General features: G+C 41.7%; 1 protein-coding gene across 43 annotated transcripts in view; it reads right to left on the bottom strand.

Annotated features, from left to right (window-relative positions):
• Positions 1 to 16,973, bottom strand: part of ANK2 (ankyrin 2) — a gene marked incomplete at its 3' end in the record, with an annotated part of 316,224 nt that overhangs the window by 92,543 nt on the left and 206,708 nt on the right. For 31 of the 43 annotated variants that reach the window (XM_083756174.1, XM_083756178.1, XM_083756187.1 and 28 more), the window contains 5 exons: positions 13,634 to 13,732; positions 8,327 to 8,512; positions 7,542 to 7,565; positions 6,316 to 6,414; positions 3,533 to 3,631 (listed from right to left, as the gene is read on the bottom strand). In XM_083756174.1, coding sequence (XP_083612300.1) covers positions 3,533 to 3,631; positions 6,316 to 6,414; positions 7,542 to 7,565; positions 8,327 to 8,512; positions 13,634 to 13,732 — 507 coding nt within the window. The remainder of the gene's footprint in view (positions 1 to 3,532; positions 3,632 to 6,315; positions 6,415 to 7,541; positions 7,566 to 8,326; positions 8,513 to 13,633; positions 13,733 to 16,973) is intronic. The other 12 variants (XM_083756190.1, XM_083756194.1, XM_083756196.1 and 9 more) reach the window with 1 other exon arrangement.

The following is a 16,973-nucleotide window of genomic DNA, read 5'->3' on the forward strand; positions in this document are numbered from 1 at the left end:
CTGAATTCAGATCCTCTCACCAATTTGTGACTCGTGAGGTGCTCTACATCTCACTGAGTCATGCTGCCAGCTGTAGGACTCTACTGACAGATTCACTTCTTGCCAAAATTCCAGTCTGTTTGAGGGCCAGGTCCTATTTTCTGTCTACAACCAGGAAGCAGAGCAACAAGAGTACTGTGGCAAATCTCTGGGGCCTTATAAGCTTTACAGACAGCAGGCGGACTTGTTCATCAGTTCAGCAACTGTCAGCTGTTCCCTAAGAAACAAGTGTTTTGGACCTAGAAGTGGAAAGTCCAGGAAAGGCAGAAATCCAGAGGCTGCTCTGATTTCCGCAAGGTAAGCACACCATCAAAAGCCAATTCTGAGGGAGCGATGGTTCCATTTTCTTTCAGTTTAACAGAAACATTCAGTGGGTTTGCGTTTAACTGCAATCACTAAAGAGATATATTGGGAAGGCCCTTAAAGAAACATAATTAGAATTTATTAATGAAGTCTGTTGGTGATAATTTTGCACATTCTGTCAAAATAATAAAGCCTTTCCTTGAGTTTAAGTGTGATTTCCCCTGGTTTTGTATTGTTCATTCAGATATCATCTTTGTTTTCTGCTGTTTGCCACATTTTTCTTAACAGCAGAATGCCTCTGGCCATAGAAAATAAGGAGAAGCACATTCTCTGTATTGCATTTAAACCAAAGGTTTAAGCTGCTCACAGCCTCTCTTCCTCCTTCTGAGCCCTATGGTCATATCATGAGTTAACATGCTTCTTAAACCACACAAGCGGGGGAAACTGTAGTGTGTAAACTGAAATGGAGAAACAGTAGAAGGTAATTGTCCCCTCCAGAAACTGCCTTGTTTGTATTGTGCAGTTTGGCCTCCAAGTCCCATCTACCAGGTAGGGTGCAATGTTTGAAGCCAAAAGAGGAGGCAGCAGCATTTCTGGCTGTTTGGAGTTGGTTAAAGGTAAAGGTAAAGGGACCCCTGACCATTAGGTCCAGTCGTGACCAACTCTGGGGATGCGGCGCTCATCTCGCTTTATTGGCCGAGGAAGCCGGCCTACAGCTTCCAGGTGATGTGGCCAGCATGACTAAGCCACTTCTGGTGAACCAGAGCAGCACACGGAAACACCGTTTACCTTCCCGTTTACCTATTTATCTACTTGCACTTTGACGTGCTTTTGAACTGCTAGGTTGGCAGGAGTAGGGACCGAGTAACGGGAGGTCACCCCGTCACGGGGATTCGAACCGCCGACCTTCGGATCGGCAAGTCCTAGGCTCTGTGGTAAACCACAGCGCCACCCTTTGGAGTGGGCTACAAATCGCTAAATCACTGGGATATAAATATGCTTTTCTATTCACTTCTTCAATTGACAAATGGCGAAGTTAGACTCACTGTATCCTTGAAAACTGGCAAGTGTCACATCATTCCTATTTTGTTTTTTATTGCTCTATTTAGTTATGGCCATAGCTAAGCAGACAGAGCAAAGGTAAAACAAAGAGAACATAAACGGATCAAAGCCTGACACAAGGACACCACACAATAGTGCGACACTGACAAACAAAACCACAAAGCTCTGGAATCTCCCACACTGAGAAGCTGTCAGCAGTGTCCTTGAGAACGAAGAGAAAGGACAGTGCTAAACCTGTGCAAATGAGGGTGCCAGTGCTTTGGGATACTCGCTAGGTTCTGTGTGGGTGTCTGTGTGCTAGCAGCTTTGAGCGACACTCCCAGCTGACAGGGGTGATAAGCCAAACAATGAAAGACTTTTAAAATTAGATTCTTTGTGAGAAACTGGAGGTGGTCCTGTACAGATCGCCTATTGCAAGGCTGCACTTTGATCTAGCCAGTATAGCAATATAGCATGTTCAAAAGATAGGGAATAATGTATAATAAATTAAAGTGTGACCAGAACAATCACATTGTGCTTTCATGCTTGGATAGAATAGGTGCCTAAACTGTGAGTCTAAAATACTTTTGTCTGTAACTCTGTCCCAGAACTGAAACTTCATTAATCAAAAAGGACACTTGCTTGCGCTCGCCTACCTTCCATACATAAATGAATCTCTCTCTCTCTTTCTCTCTCTCTCTCTCTCTCTCTCTCTCTCTCTCTCTCTCTCTGCAGTACACAACTGTTTGTTTTTCTAGACTAGTATGCAAACACAGTGTCCAATACTCCAACCAGCAATTATTTGCCAGGGCCACGGACCATTTTTCAGCTCTAAGGTCTTTCTCTTTTACTTCTAAATAAATCTTAAAACCAAAATAAATTATATCTGTTGAATTCAAGATTAGCATTCTGCTTGTGGTTTCTCAATTACTTTTAGGACAAGTCCGCTCACGCCTTTTGGTGCTGCAGCACTGCAGGACGGAGGAGGCTTCACTGGGGCCCCGACGGAGAAATTCAATCTGCAGTGCCCTTCCTGGTGGGAGGAGGGCATAAGCCCCTGCCACCTATCAGGAACCAGATCCTAGCCTTCACCCTGCTTTGGCAAATGGGGGTACAGGCTGGGACCTGGGCTGTGCCAGTAGGCGGAGTCGCCTCTTGCCCATTTAAGCAGTCTACACCTGGGGCACAGCCTGTTTGTTCCTGCGCCGGGTTTCCTTGTCCACCCACCCATGGCTTACGCTGCTAACCAATGACTTTGCTGTGGCTACAGTGGTTGCTGTTCTTTATGGGGCCAGGTAAGAATTTGCCCACCGGACTAATTGGCTCTCACCTGGTGGGTTTTGCCTACTTCATAGCAATTGTCACAACTGGTTGGGCATTGGGGCAATCCTTTGTTTTGGACGGAGGGGAGGTTGTAGTCTCTGCCTGCCCCTGGGCCAGGGCTACAGGTACTCTCTCAGACAGCAGTCCCTGCGGGGGTCACCCTTTTTGATGTTAAGTCTAAGGAACCCCCACCTGGGTTGACCACATGTCACTTCTGGTGGGCGGGCCGGAAGTATTTAGATTGCCATATGCCCAAGCCGAACGTCTTCCATCTGTATTCAATGAAGTTGTGGCCTGTTTTGACCCAAAACCAGTCTTACTGGTCTCTTATTTATATGGGATGGTGTATGGGAAGTCCGATGCCTGGTCCTGCAATCATATCTTGCTTGACTTGTTAACAGTCTATAATTTAATTCTAGGAGCTCTTGGAAGTTTCACTGAGAAGTTCAACAAGAGTGGACAGCTTCCTCTGTAAGATCACATGGCACTGAATAAATTTTTGAGGCGTCACTTAAGTAAAGTGGCAAATGTGAAGCAAGAGCGTTCAGTATCCAAAGTTTTTGCTCCATGGACAGAAGGAATTACCATTCATAGAGTTACTCCTTTCATGAGTAAAACAACCTCTTCCATGAATGGAAATTCTCCTTTCAGTCATAGAACAAAAACTTTGGACTCAAGACTTGAATGCAAACAATGGCTTCCTTAATGGCTATCTCTAAAGGAATGCATATTGCTGTTCATATTTCTGATCCCTGCCATAAACCAACAAAGAAACAAAAGGGGGGAAGGAGGTGCAGGATGACATTCAGGGAATAGAAACACTCACCCTGGTTTTGGCATCGATCTGCCCTCCACGATCCAACAAGAGCTTCACCATGTTTGTGTTTCCCCTTTTGGAAGCCACATGCAGTGGGGTGATTCCATTCTACACCATGAAAAGAACAAACAAAAAGCATGATGGACTTGAAGAGGTTCAATGGGGATGGCTTTGCGTTTTGACATGATACAGTATAGAAGATGCATCACAGCATACAGAAAACAGTTAGCACTGTCCTATCTTGAGAAAAATATTCATAGCAATAATTTGCAAATGCTGTTAAATAGAACTAAAATATATGCATTTTTTATAGCTATGTAGAAAAAAATCTGATCTTTGTTATGTTTTAACATTTTGTTTGAATAAATAGAAGTTTACTACAACAGTTCTAATTCATGAGAACTGGGAAGGGGCGGTAATTTTGTATGGAAGACTTCACTTATCTTCATTTAGTAACTAATGAAATTTCAATTGTTAATCAGTATAATTACTTAATTTGAATGCAATAGCGCAGGTCCAAATGTTCCTGTTGATGTATGCACAAAAATCTCATGAGAGTAATATGCCTACATAATTTCAAATGTGTACTTTTAAAGGGTATTTTGTTATCTTCAGGAGGTTCTTCACTGATTTACTAAGCAGCAACAAAAACATTTACCAAACATCGAACATCACATTCACACTGTATGCAAGACAAATAAATCAATATTCATAACATACTGGTGTGCTTAAATATACAGCAACAATCATAGCACATTAGCTAAGACACAGTGAAGCCTATTATTGTAACAAATATCAGCATTAAAAAGGTCCTAATTAGGTTGGAAGGTTTCGTCTCATCCTTCATTTTTTCCAATTGTCATTGCACATATTTCAGCTGTGGGTTAAGTCTCTTGGTACAAAACAGGAAAAGCAATCCACAGAAATGTATTAAGATGCAGATGTTTAGTTTGTACACATTATTTTATTATTTTCTACATTTTGTTGTATGGTGGGTTTTTTGTATTTTCTGTCTTCTATTTTTTAAATTGTATCTTAATTGCTTCTTGCTAAATTGTTAGTCATCCTAGGAACACACTGTTGAAGGTGTAAGATAGAAACCATGTAAATAAATAAAATATTAAGAAAAGGCAAACCTTAAAACCTTATTCATTTGGGCACGCAGCAGCCAAGGCTGACCATATATAGCCCTTTCAGGCAATTGGCAATCAAGCTTTCAGCTGCTCAGAGGCAAGATGGGGGAACAATTCTAACTAATAGCTCAATTCTATGCATGCCTACTCAGAAGTAAGATCAGTGGGATTTCCTCCCAGGACTGTAGCTTAAATACATCTCCTTGTCCTGAACAGCTGTGATGTGTACATAGTCCCAGCAGCTGGGATGCAGGGAGGAAACATGAACAGGACACCTGTAGAGTAGGTGTGGGGAATCTTTTTTTCAGTTTGAGGACCACATTCTCTTGAGGGGAACCTTCTGAGATCCACATGCCAGTGACAGGCAGAGCTAAAGGCAAAAGTGGGTGTAGCAATGGATGTGACTCTTACCTTGGCAAGGTAGGCTGAATTACAGACATGCAAAAACCAGGGATTTTTGTACACCCACGCCTCTCCATCCAGCAAGCAAGAAGCATTATTACAAATAAGGACACAATCCAGCCAGGTGAAAACACCCAGGTAGGCACAGAGCAAGGCTGGTGAGGAGTGCAGGGAAAGAATGGGGAATTGGCTTAGGGAGAGGACCAATTGCCTGACACTGATTTATTTCTTTTTGATGATGGTGATATTGATTTCCCACTTAAAAGATACTCAAAGTGACCGACAAAATTTGTCAAAACAAAACAACCCTTTTTAATCATCAACATCCAGTGAAAGTTTAAAAGCCCACATAAGCATGTTACCATGTACATTTAATTTGGGATAGAAGCCTATACATTGTTTCCTGGAAGTAAGCCCCATTGAGAACTCAGTGGGACTTGCTTTTGAGCGGACATGTATAAGATGGCACTGTTGTGGAATTAAAAGGCACACTCACACTGTAAAAGTACTTTCCACTGCCTGTTGTAAAGCAAGTAGAGAAGGAGCCAGAAGGATCCCTTCTAGAGGAAGGGTGCGGTACAAATCCCATAAATAAATTAAAACATTCCATAAAGCAGGTGCCACAGTAGAAAAGGCTCTGTTCCTGGCAACCTATTGTATACTTGATGGCAAGTGACACAGAGCAGGGCCTTCAGTGTTACCTACAGAATTCAAGTAGGACATTCGTATGAACAAGCAAGTTATTAAGGAAGCGTAGAAATATGTGTGCAGAAGCCTGCTTCTATTTGCATATGGCTAGTAACTGAACTCCCATGTGAACAATATATACCACATATCTTAAGCATTAGAGAATATTAAAGAGTTGGAGCTTGTTGTGTGCAAAGTACATATGTGAACAGGGTAATGAGCATAAGGTATTTGCTACAACACAGTTTTTTTTAAGTATGCCAGAAGTTATATTAATAATTCAATTAATGTGTTCTGAAGCATGTGCATGGAATTTACATTCTTTCCCTCTACCTATAAGTGTATTGTGTAAAGATAATTTATTACAGTCTGATACTTTGGAAAAAATGGCTTATTTGTTGCAAGAATAAATGTAAGAATCATTTACTTTTCATAATTTTTCAAAACAGGCTTGTAAATTTTGTTTTGTTTTGTTTTAATTTGGACATTTAAAGAAAGTTCACAGAATCAATCATTGACCTCCCTCCTTTCATTGTTCTCTCAACGCACAAAAAAGTAAAGCATCCATACCCTTGCTGTGAAGTCTACAACAGCTCCTCGGTTGAGCAGAAGTGTTGCTACATTAACATTTCCATAGTGTGCTGCTATGTGCAAAGGTGTGAATCCACTCTGCAAAAAAGAAACAGTCTTAATCAGAATGCACCAATTTTTACATAAGGAAGCATTAAACTTTTTAAAGCTAGAGAAACATTAACCCAAAGCATTTTTCCCCTGTGCCAACCTATTATTATAAACAGAAAAGTTAATGTTACTACTTCCTGCAACAGGTAACCAAAAGCACTATTTTCCAGTTTAATATCTCAGGTTTTTCCATTTTTATTAATGCAGACAACAACAAAGCAACCTTCTCTGGGTCTTCTACCAAGGAAAACTACAAATCCCTTGATTCTAGCAAGAAACGATGCTTCTGAGCATGCTCAGAAGAGTCACTTCACCATCTGGACTTCCCCAGCTCATTTGACCTAACTAACAATGAGGCAAGCTTTCACCTGGCACAAGTCCCCTCCCCTTACCATGGTCTCCTTGCAAAGAGGCCTATTCTGTCTGGGTTTCCTAATCATTCCTTAAAAGCCCTCATAAAACCCTTCAAAGTTTTGATAGCATATGATCACAAAACCCAGATGGTTCTTGAGACCAAATGGAGACACTTGCCAATTCATTTCCATGGCAAATTTAAGTATTGCTTTGGTTAGAAGATTAATGTTTTTTCACCAAAGCGTATTAGAATAATGGTACAGTATAACAGCTACAGTAGAAAATATTAAACTATACACAATCTCCCAGTGACAGATTTGAGGCTACTCTTCATTTAAAACCTCCATAAATGCCTGTCATAAAATTAAAAGAAACATTTTACCTCAATACCTTTGAGGGGGTTCCCACTGGGATCTCTTCATTTATCAATAACCAACAACTACCCACAGGAACCATGCTGCAGATTAACATTAATGGAGTCATGGCCTTATATTACATGCAATTACTCTGTATTTCAAATTATCCCCATAGGCCTACTCCCATTTCTAATTCCCAGTTCTTGTTATCTAAAAACAATCTCCGCCATCTCAAAAGAACAAGGGAAGAAAAAACATCAAAGCAGAGGAAAAAATATACATTTTTGTCATCGGTGCACATTTAGAAATGACATTTGGTACAGTTTTAACTGTATATGACAGGAAAACGCAGCAATTATCTGGGGGAGGGGGGGAGTAGATTAACAAAACTGTTGTTTTTGGTACCTCAGTTGTCCTATTCACCATCATCTGTTGCAGCATGTTTTGGAAAAAAGAGGAAAGATATTACAGATTGGCAGAAAGACAGAGGCCTAAATTGTTCGCTGAAATGAATTATTTTGTTGTTATGGGAGAAAGCCTGAGCTAACATTCGATTCAACTGTATGCAACCCACATTCTCCTGGGCCACAAACCAGTTTCCCACTCAACAGCAACACTGCTTTAGCTTCCCCCTTCCCCACAACAGATTGTCAGATTTACAAAGACTGGATTTGATATTAACTGTGTGTTAATTGGACTACATATTCAAATGCAAAAACTGTCAAACACCCTTACAAAGTCAGCAAAAGAAAAACTTAGAAACTGAAGAGCGATTTTTGTGCCTTTGAAAATTTAGCCCGTTTCCTCCTGCAGTTTTGTCATACACTAAACAATAAAGCTTTTATTGCAGATACAAGTTTCAGCAACTACTAGAAGAGGAGCATTATTATTTGCATTGATCTTTTTAAAGTAATGGAACTGACAGGAATCTCTTAGGGCCACTTAACAAAAGTATAAGTTTCTTTTTTGGTTACCATGTAAGATGTTTTATATGTACACTTAAAAAGTGCAACATGTGAATGCAGAAAAACATCTAAATTGTTTAAGGAGCTACTAAAGACTGTCGCTTCTTCTCAGTGATAAATCTGCATTTGTCCTGCATAAAGGACAAAACAGGCCCTGGACATCCCAATTTTTAGTACGATTACCAATACTGGAGAACAAGGAGGGGGAAGCAAGCGTATGTTTACCTTAGACTGAACATCAGCATTGTGATCATTCTGGAGCAGAAGAGCAGCTGATTTGGTGTCATCTTTCCTGGCAGCAATGTGCAATGCCGGCAACCGGACTTTCCCTTTAGTGTCATTTTCTAGAAGGATGGCTACTGCCTGATTGTGTCCTTGCTGCAATGCAACCGCCAATGGAGTGAAGCCGTCCTGTTGCAGCAGAAAATAAAACATTCCGCATGAAGCCAGAACCAATATAAAGAGCTCCCACAAAGAGGTGTGTTGTACTTCAACACGCAACATTTTATTAGCCACCTTGCGATATATTAAACTCTGGCAACCCATCAACCACTGAATTTCACGTCTGTTCAAAAATAATGTTAAAAACATAGGTGGAATTTTCAAGGGTGATGTTACAGTGATGAGTTATTTGGCCAATATACCACTGACAGTTGAATGTTGCTGGTGCTCTTTGGGGGTTTTTTTTATGCTGGTGGTTTTTTATTGTTAGTTACTGATGATGATTATAATTTAGCTTTTTTATATTAATTGAAAGTCACCAATCAACTATTATGTACAGTCATACCTCAGGTTACGGACACTTCAGGTTGTGACACATATGCAATAATAATATTTGGTTGTGAAATGGCATGCTATGCAAGTCTTATTTCTTCCCCTTTATAATTTAAGCTGGGCAAACGAAGTTGGAAAAAAGTTTGTATCAGTTCAGGGGAAGATGCAGGAAAATGTTTCTGCTAGCCCCAATCTAGAACACTTGTTTAAACATGTGGAAGGGACAGTTGAATTTCAGACCTTCAGGTGGAAGACTGAGCCTTGGAGCTCAAAGGGTGTTGCCTGGTTGAACAGAGGGCAGAACAGATGAGTGCTTGGCAGACTAGAATAAGGCAGTATGCTCCAGGTCAAGAGACATGGAGATGGAGCCAACAGAAAAAGCCCAAGTCAAGAATCAGAAATAAGCACAAAGATGGTCCAGAGAACCAGTCCCTTTCCTTCTTGTCTCACATTCAGAGATTTGGTGCATTTTCCTGGAGGCCTTGAACAGAAAGTTAAAAGCCTGACCTTTGGGGAAGAGAAAGAACTCTGTAGTAAAACATCTGCTTTTCACATCCAAGGTCCTCTGGCATCTCCAGGTAAGGCTGAAAGAGAGCTGGAGAGCTGCTGCCAGTCTATGCATATGGACCATTGGTCTAACCCACTATAAGGCAGGTGCCTATGTTTGTGTTAGGACTGGGATAGAGGAACCCTTGTGTAAAGGCTTATGTGCCACAGCTCAGTGGTAAACCACACAGGGCGTCCTTTTTTACAGAGAGCAGGCCTCTATTTGAAGGAGCTCTTTGTCTGAGGGCTGTCTAGTCGTAAGGAGTCACAAAAAGGGAGAGCATACACATCAACAGGGCACTAAAGTTGTCCATCAACAGTTAGTAACACCTGATCAGCAGACTGAGCAGGCACACAAGTCCCCTGGTGTCTTCCCTATTAGGGTGAGATGTCCTGTATTTCTGTTTAAATTATAGTGATTATTTCTAAATTTGCATCTATATGTATAAATTACCATATGCAAAATGTACTCTTCTGTTCTCCTTTTCTTAATGCAAATCCTTTCTTTCACAATGCATAACTGATCATGCTAAAAACACATGTTTTGCATGCAAAAGATTCAACCTTCAGTCCCCAGGTAGAACTGAGAAAGCTCTCTTTATGAAACCCTGTAGAACTACGGCTGGTCAACATATACATTGCTTAACTAGACAGACTAATCACCTGACTCAGTATAAGGCTATTTTCACTATGTGCGCTCAAATTCCAAAAGCAGCTTGCAATACAATTGAAGGAGGACTGTTTGGGATTAAAGTCCAAAATCCCCCTGGGCATACAGAAGGAATGATGAATTCCTGGACTGCAGCCTGTATGGTTGCTATCTAGTGTTGTCAATGTAGTGTTAGCTATTTGAGGTAAAGTTATAGAAAGCCTATCCTTTGGTTAGACCAGTAGGAGAAAAGAAGGAGGTGTCTTTTCAAAATAGGTGAGACTCAGTTGTGCTGGCTGAAAAGAAGGATTGTTTTAGATCCACCTGCAAAGATGTGAGAGGGCACCTCACTGTGCTTCAAGAACTAAGGTAAAGATAAAGACAGCCCTGACCATTAGTTCCAGTCGTGCCCGACTCTGGGGTTGCAGCCTCATCTCGCTTTATTGGCCGAGGGAGCCGGCGTACAGCTTCTGGGTCATGTGGCCAGCATGACTAAGCCGCTTCTGGTGAACCAGAGCAGCGCACGGAAACGCCGTTTACCTTCCCGACGGAGTGGTACCTATTTATCTACTTGCACTTGGACGTGCTTTCGAACTGCTGGGTTGGCAGGAGCAGGGACCAAGCAGCGGGAGCTCACCCCGTCATGGGGATTCAAACCACCGACCTTCTGATCAGCAAGTCCTAGGCTCTGTGGTTTAACCCACAGCGCCACCCGTGTCCCTTGCTTCAAGCACTAAAGGTAAAGGTAAAGGTACCCCTGCCCGTACGGGCCAGTCTTGACAGACTCTGGAGTTGTGCGCCCATCTCACTCAAGAGGCCAGGGGCCAGCGCTGTCCGGAGACACTTCCGGGTCACGTGGCCAGCGTGACATCGCTGCTCTGGCGAGCCAGAGCCGCACACGGAAACGCCGTTTACCTTCCCGCTGGTAAGCGGTCCCTATTTATCTACTTGCACCCAGGGGTGCTTTTGAACTGCTAGGTTGGCAGGCGCTGGGACCAAGCAGCGGGAGCGCACCCCGCCGCAGGGATTCGAACCGCCGACCTTTCGATCGGCAAGTCCTAGGTGCTGAGGCTTTAACCCACAGCGCCACCTGCGTCCCATGCTTCAAGCACTAGCTTGGTCTTAAAACAGTACTCCACAACAGCTAATCCTAGGAGAGTATGCTCACATCTCCAATATCATATTATTCTTAAGAGAAATGAATTAGTTTTTTTGGGGGGGGGAGGTGGAATCTACTGTAGATTATTAAACAACAACAGCAGAGAACTGGGGGTTTCAAGATCAGCCAGTGACTCATTTACAAATGCTGTTTCTGCCTTGTTGCTTAGCAACCACACAGGATTTCATACTCTAGCAAAGCTGCAACAGTAACCTGATCCTGGCCCATCCCAGCAACAGAAAGCATTATTTTAGGAACCACCATCAAATGCAATAGTATCCGCTGAATGAAAGGATAGAGAAAACAGCTGTTAACAAAGGCAGGCTTGGCTGGAGTGCAATGCTAATAAATGTCATACCATTCTGAATACCCTGGGGTGGGTTAACTCCATGCCGAGGAGGGTGACAAATGCAGGGACTGATAAGGGACCACTTTTCACGGTTGCTAAAAGTGGAAGAGCTTTAATGAAAATATGCAGATTTGTCCATAGATCAACACTTTCTAAGTTTTTACTTCTGCGGCAAACATTATAACACCATAATAGTAGGGGGCGGAGGAGAGAACTTAAGTTAACGGTTGTAACTTTTGAAGGAATATGTGGTAGGTTAGAGTTATGGGTATGCTGAGCCAGCGTGGGTTAGGTCTTATAGGTGCCCCTGTGCCTTACAAGGAGCCTGGAAGACAACGGGAATCCAGTGCAGATATCAGAGCACTAGCTAAACTAAGCCTCAATGTTCAGAGGAAGTAGACCACTGAATACTATTTATGAGGAACAAGCGGTAAGGGCTGTCGGCTTCCAGGAGACAACTTATTCAAATACTCCCAGTCAGATCCAGCAAGGGTCTTCTGAGATTACGTTCTTCTGCTAATGCAGCCCTGCTGAAGAGGCGGGCCACTGAATTCTGTACGAGCTGATGGTCTTCAAAGGCTACTCTACTCAAAATATCCTTGCAGTTACCTTGTCATAACCTGAAGGGAGGGCCTTTTTGGTGGTGGTACTCAAGGTATGGAACTCCCTTCCCTCTTACTACTAATATTACTACTAGTTAAATTTATTATCCACCCTTCATCAGCAGGGCCCCATACACATTACAATGATTTGAAATTCAATATTAAAAACATTAAAAAGAAATTATAGTGACTGGTATAGGGTGGGCCCTGAGTAATTAGCAGCACCTACTTAAAACTTTTGAGGCATGTGCTGAGCATTAACGCTGGGACCTCCTTAGTGAATTACTGTGTTGCTGGTTACTAAGACTATAATAATAATTAAAATGTTATTTGCTTTCAAGTGTTATATTTTTAAAATTATTTATGAACTCATCTCTGTGATTGTTGTTACAATGAAGAATGAGCTACATGTTTTAAACCAATAAATACTCTTCAAATGGGAGACCACAAGAAGAAATCATCTCTGGGTGATAATTGGTACTAATAGCGTGAATATGTGACACCCTGAACAGTTAGGAACAAGTGACATTACGCCATGTTAACACCATATATGTTATGCAATCTATATACATTAAAACTAAGCCCTCTGTAAGCACAAATAGTAGCCAGGAATCATTAAATTAGAGCTGTGCCTCTGCAAAAAGTGAGAAACGTAACCAAGTCTGGGAGACATCAGTGGAGTTAGTTGACTGTACTTTGTGACTTCTTCCTAGGCTCTATAACTCTGTCCATACCACCACCCTTTTCAGCTCTGCTTGACTTCTTCCTTGCTCTCAACATGCTCCTTATTCACAAACTTTTCCTGATAAAGCTTCATGATGATCAGAAAGTGAAAGAGAAACATATTGTAACTTTATTGATGATATGCCCCAAAGAGGGATCTCATTTGGTAAATGATGAAAATAGTTCTATAGGGAGAGAAGGAATAACAGGGCCCTCTAAGAAGACTGGAGATTAAGGAACTGGCTGGAGTCAAGGTGTGGAAACAATGTGTTTGAAGTTTCCTAGGACCTGAGGGCCAGACTACAGGTTACACACAGTGAGCTATTTCTTTCCTGTGATGGCTCTTTTAACTGAAAAGCAGCTTGAACTCTCCCGTTGGGAATGGAAGAGGGCAGAAGATGCTGCACAACCCTTTCCCTTATTGCATTATGTGTGCTCAGAATGCCCCTCCGCCAGCTGTTATCTCAACGGTTGAGGGAAAGCACATCTTTCCCCTTGCAGAGGAGGGAACAGCCTGAGGTAATAATCATTTTGAGCAAGTGAAGGGCAAGAAAGAAAGGATTAAGCAGCCCCTCCCTCCCGCTGACAGCATTTGAGGCTGCTCTTAAGATAAGTCAGGCCAAACTAAGAAACAGAAGTGTGTACCATGTAGATTCATCTTCACGGTTTTATAAAAGAAAAAGAAAAAGGTTATAGAAAGACTTGTAAATAAAAGATCAAAGTACTGTACCTCAGTAGCAGTGCTCTGGTTGGCTCCATTTTCAAGAAGATATTTCACTACTTCGATGTGGTTCTCTTGAGCTGCCATGTATAAAGGAGTGAAGCCATTCTAGGAGGAAACACAAACACAAAAAATAATAATTTCACTGAGGGCCTAAGGAATTATGACATCAAAACATGGATATTAAAAAGTAAAGCTCAGCTGCCATTTCCCAAGTAAAATGAAGCAGAATGGAAAAGAAAACCAACAAATATAAAGTTCTGCTGTTTTAATTAACAAGGTGTGCCGTATAATAGTCTGTACCCATTTGGTGCTTCTTCTCCAGATGTTTTGATCTACTGACTCCCATTTGGAAGATGGTAGAGCCCAAAACTTCTGGAGGACACTAGGTGAATGCTGCAATAGGATACGTGTTTTCAAACTGCTGCATGAACAAGCCACTGAAATATGAACGCTTTGGCTCTTTGGTAATGATTTAGTAACTCCACATAGCCTTTTATAGCTCAGTATCCCCTTGATATCTTTTTCATAGCATTTAAGGTAATTTGGTGTTCACTAGGAGAATTCATTACTAGACTGCTTTCTATGTAGGAAAATGGAATGTAAAACTGGCAATAAAATTTTATAAGCACTGATGAGGAAAGGGATAAAATATATTTATTTATTTATTGCTTTTATTTAACTGCAGGCAGCCAGCCCATGGGCACCATAAAATCATGGCCTCAAGAAAAACCACAGAAATGGCGGGATTCTAAAATAAAGCATAGAAGCTTATAGTATGTGACTTTTCAACAAAATGAGCCAATAGTATTGGCTACAACATGTGTTCAGCATTTGATTGATTCTAAAATTGTGCTGATCGTAGCACAGCAGCCAATTAACTCTTACAAGTCATTGTTGTACTCGGTGCAAGGCCATAACATTCTGGACCACTACTAGTACAAATGGTTTAATATTTATGTGTATTTTATTTATTCATGAGCTCTATATATCTCCCTTTGCCAGTAGGCCTCCAAGTGGTTTACTTCAAAAACTGTATAAAACAATACAACAGAGACAATTCCATAATTGGAACTGAAATATGTGAGCATAAGATTCAGATTCTTTGGAGAGTGTGCCAAAGCAACTCCTCTCTGCCTTTCTCTGGATTCAATTCATACAATGCAGTGGATCACAAGAGATAGTTTTGAGTAGAATATTAATAAGAGTAAAATGATTTTATGAAATTCCTAGAATTTTAATGAGTAAGCTTTGCAAATTGAAAGTGTGTCTTCCCAGCTCTCAAGCAGACTGAAAGAAAGGCTAGACTATTGTTCTCCTACCTACAAGATGACATGGCCAACAGCCAGGTCAGGGAAGGCCTACAACATACTGGAAGAGCATTATCAGCCAGTTGTTGCCATAGCAACACATATGTATCTGACCAATTATTTAAACATGTAAATGGATTCCTAACTGACTTAGCCAGGCCCATTACATTAGCAAAGTTCAACAGTACCTTCTACTACAGAGTACAGCCTTGCAGATACAAAACTAGAAGCTTAGTGCGGACCCACAGGAATCATCCAGACCAACCCCTCAATCCTTAAACAATACGGAAGGGTGTATAAAATGGTTGTATCAAGTTTTGCTTCCTTTAACCAGTGATACATCTTTGTATTATAAAGAGTCATGTTTTTATTTACCATCATCATGCAAATTAGCTTAACTCCAAGGTTTCAACCAAATTTGTTTAGGACTAATTACTGCATTCATGTACCCACTTTAACTTCCCAGGGAGTAAGACCCATTAAAGATAATTTGTGCCTGGACTTCAGCTCCTGCACAGCAGGAGTCATGGCTAAGCTTATCTGCAAAATTTTCACCTTTTGCATTTGCCAATTGCAGGGAGTGGGGGTTCTTTAACATTTACCCACACTTACTGTGCATTTGCACAACATAACTTCTAGTGAGTGTCTGAACTCAGATGAACCCGCCACAGTAAAGTGTATCCTAGTTGCTGGGAAGAAAGGAAGGGCAATAGGAGACAATGGGAAATCTGGTCTTTAGGATTATGAAGATTCTAAGGACTACAAGTAGGAAACACAATAGCAAGCTCTGTAGGACCTGAAGGATTCCTATCACCTGACATGCAAACAATTCACTCATTAATCAAAGCTTTAACTTTGATTAAAGTTCATTAGCTAACATTCATTAGTTAAAAACACTGAAAGGTAGGAGTAGACAGGCTGGCTCCTCTTCTCACAGATACTGCTTAGATGTACATTTTGCCTTGTATCTTCAGTTTCATGAGGTGCATTCACTTACTTAAAAAAAGAAAAAGAAATCTCAGAGTCAGGGCCTCCTGCTATCTGTGAGCCAAGGACATCAGTAGCCTCTGTATTCTCCTCTCAGCGGCCCTGCACATGCTGTAAATGACCTGATCATTTACCATCTATAAGAAACCATTTTAACACAACTGTAATTCAATCAGAGGTGCTCCCTTAACCGGTCGAATCCCATCCTTTATGGAGCTGTTAAGTTTTACATGATATTAATCTCAGGGTAAGCTGTAAGTAAAAGGGACGCGGGTGGCGCTGTGGTCTAAACTACAGAGCCTAGGGCTTGCCGATCAGAAGGTTGGCAGTTCAAATCCCCGCGACAGGGTGAGCTCCCGTTGTTCTCTCCCTGCTCCTGCCAACCTAGCAGCTCGAAAGCACATCAAAGTGCAAGTAGATAAATAGGTACCGCTCTGGTGGGAAGGTAAACAGCGTTTCGTGTGCTGCTCTGGTTCGCCAGAAGCAGCTTAGTCATGCTTGCCACATGACCTGGAAAAACTGCGGACAAACGTCGGCTCCCTTGGCCAGTAAAGCGAGATGAGCGCCGCAACCCCAGAGTCGTCCGCTACTGGACTTAATGGTCACGGGTGCCTTTACCTTTATCTTTTAAGCTGTAAGTAAGTAATTCTCAGCCATGGCTTAGCCCCTGAGTTCAAGCATTTTATTTCACAAACTGCTTGACCGAGTCCCTGATCCAGATCAGATCTGAGAGGCTAGTGGGACATAACTCTTGCTGCCCTCGCCCCCATGGTCTCAGTTTGGATTGGGCGATGTGGCGTGCCTGCAATGTGCGGGGTTTTTTGGAGGGGAGCTTATTCCTTCACTGGAACTCATGTCAGTGGACTCTACAGTCTGGAAATGCATGTTTAGTAATGCTACAAACCTAAACACACTTATTGTGAACAAGCTTTCTTAAATACAGCAGCACTTACTTCTGGGTAAGTGTGGTTAAGACTGAAGCGCAAATAATCTTCATTAGCTATATTTTTACTTTTTGTAGTCCCTACTGAAATATGATATATGATAATCAC

The sequence above is a fragment of the Podarcis gaigeae genome (assembly GCF_964106915.1).
Source record: "Podarcis gaigeae genome assembly, chromosome: 9".
Taxonomy (NCBI): Eukaryota; Metazoa; Chordata; class Lepidosauria; order Squamata; family Lacertidae; genus Podarcis; species Podarcis gaigeae.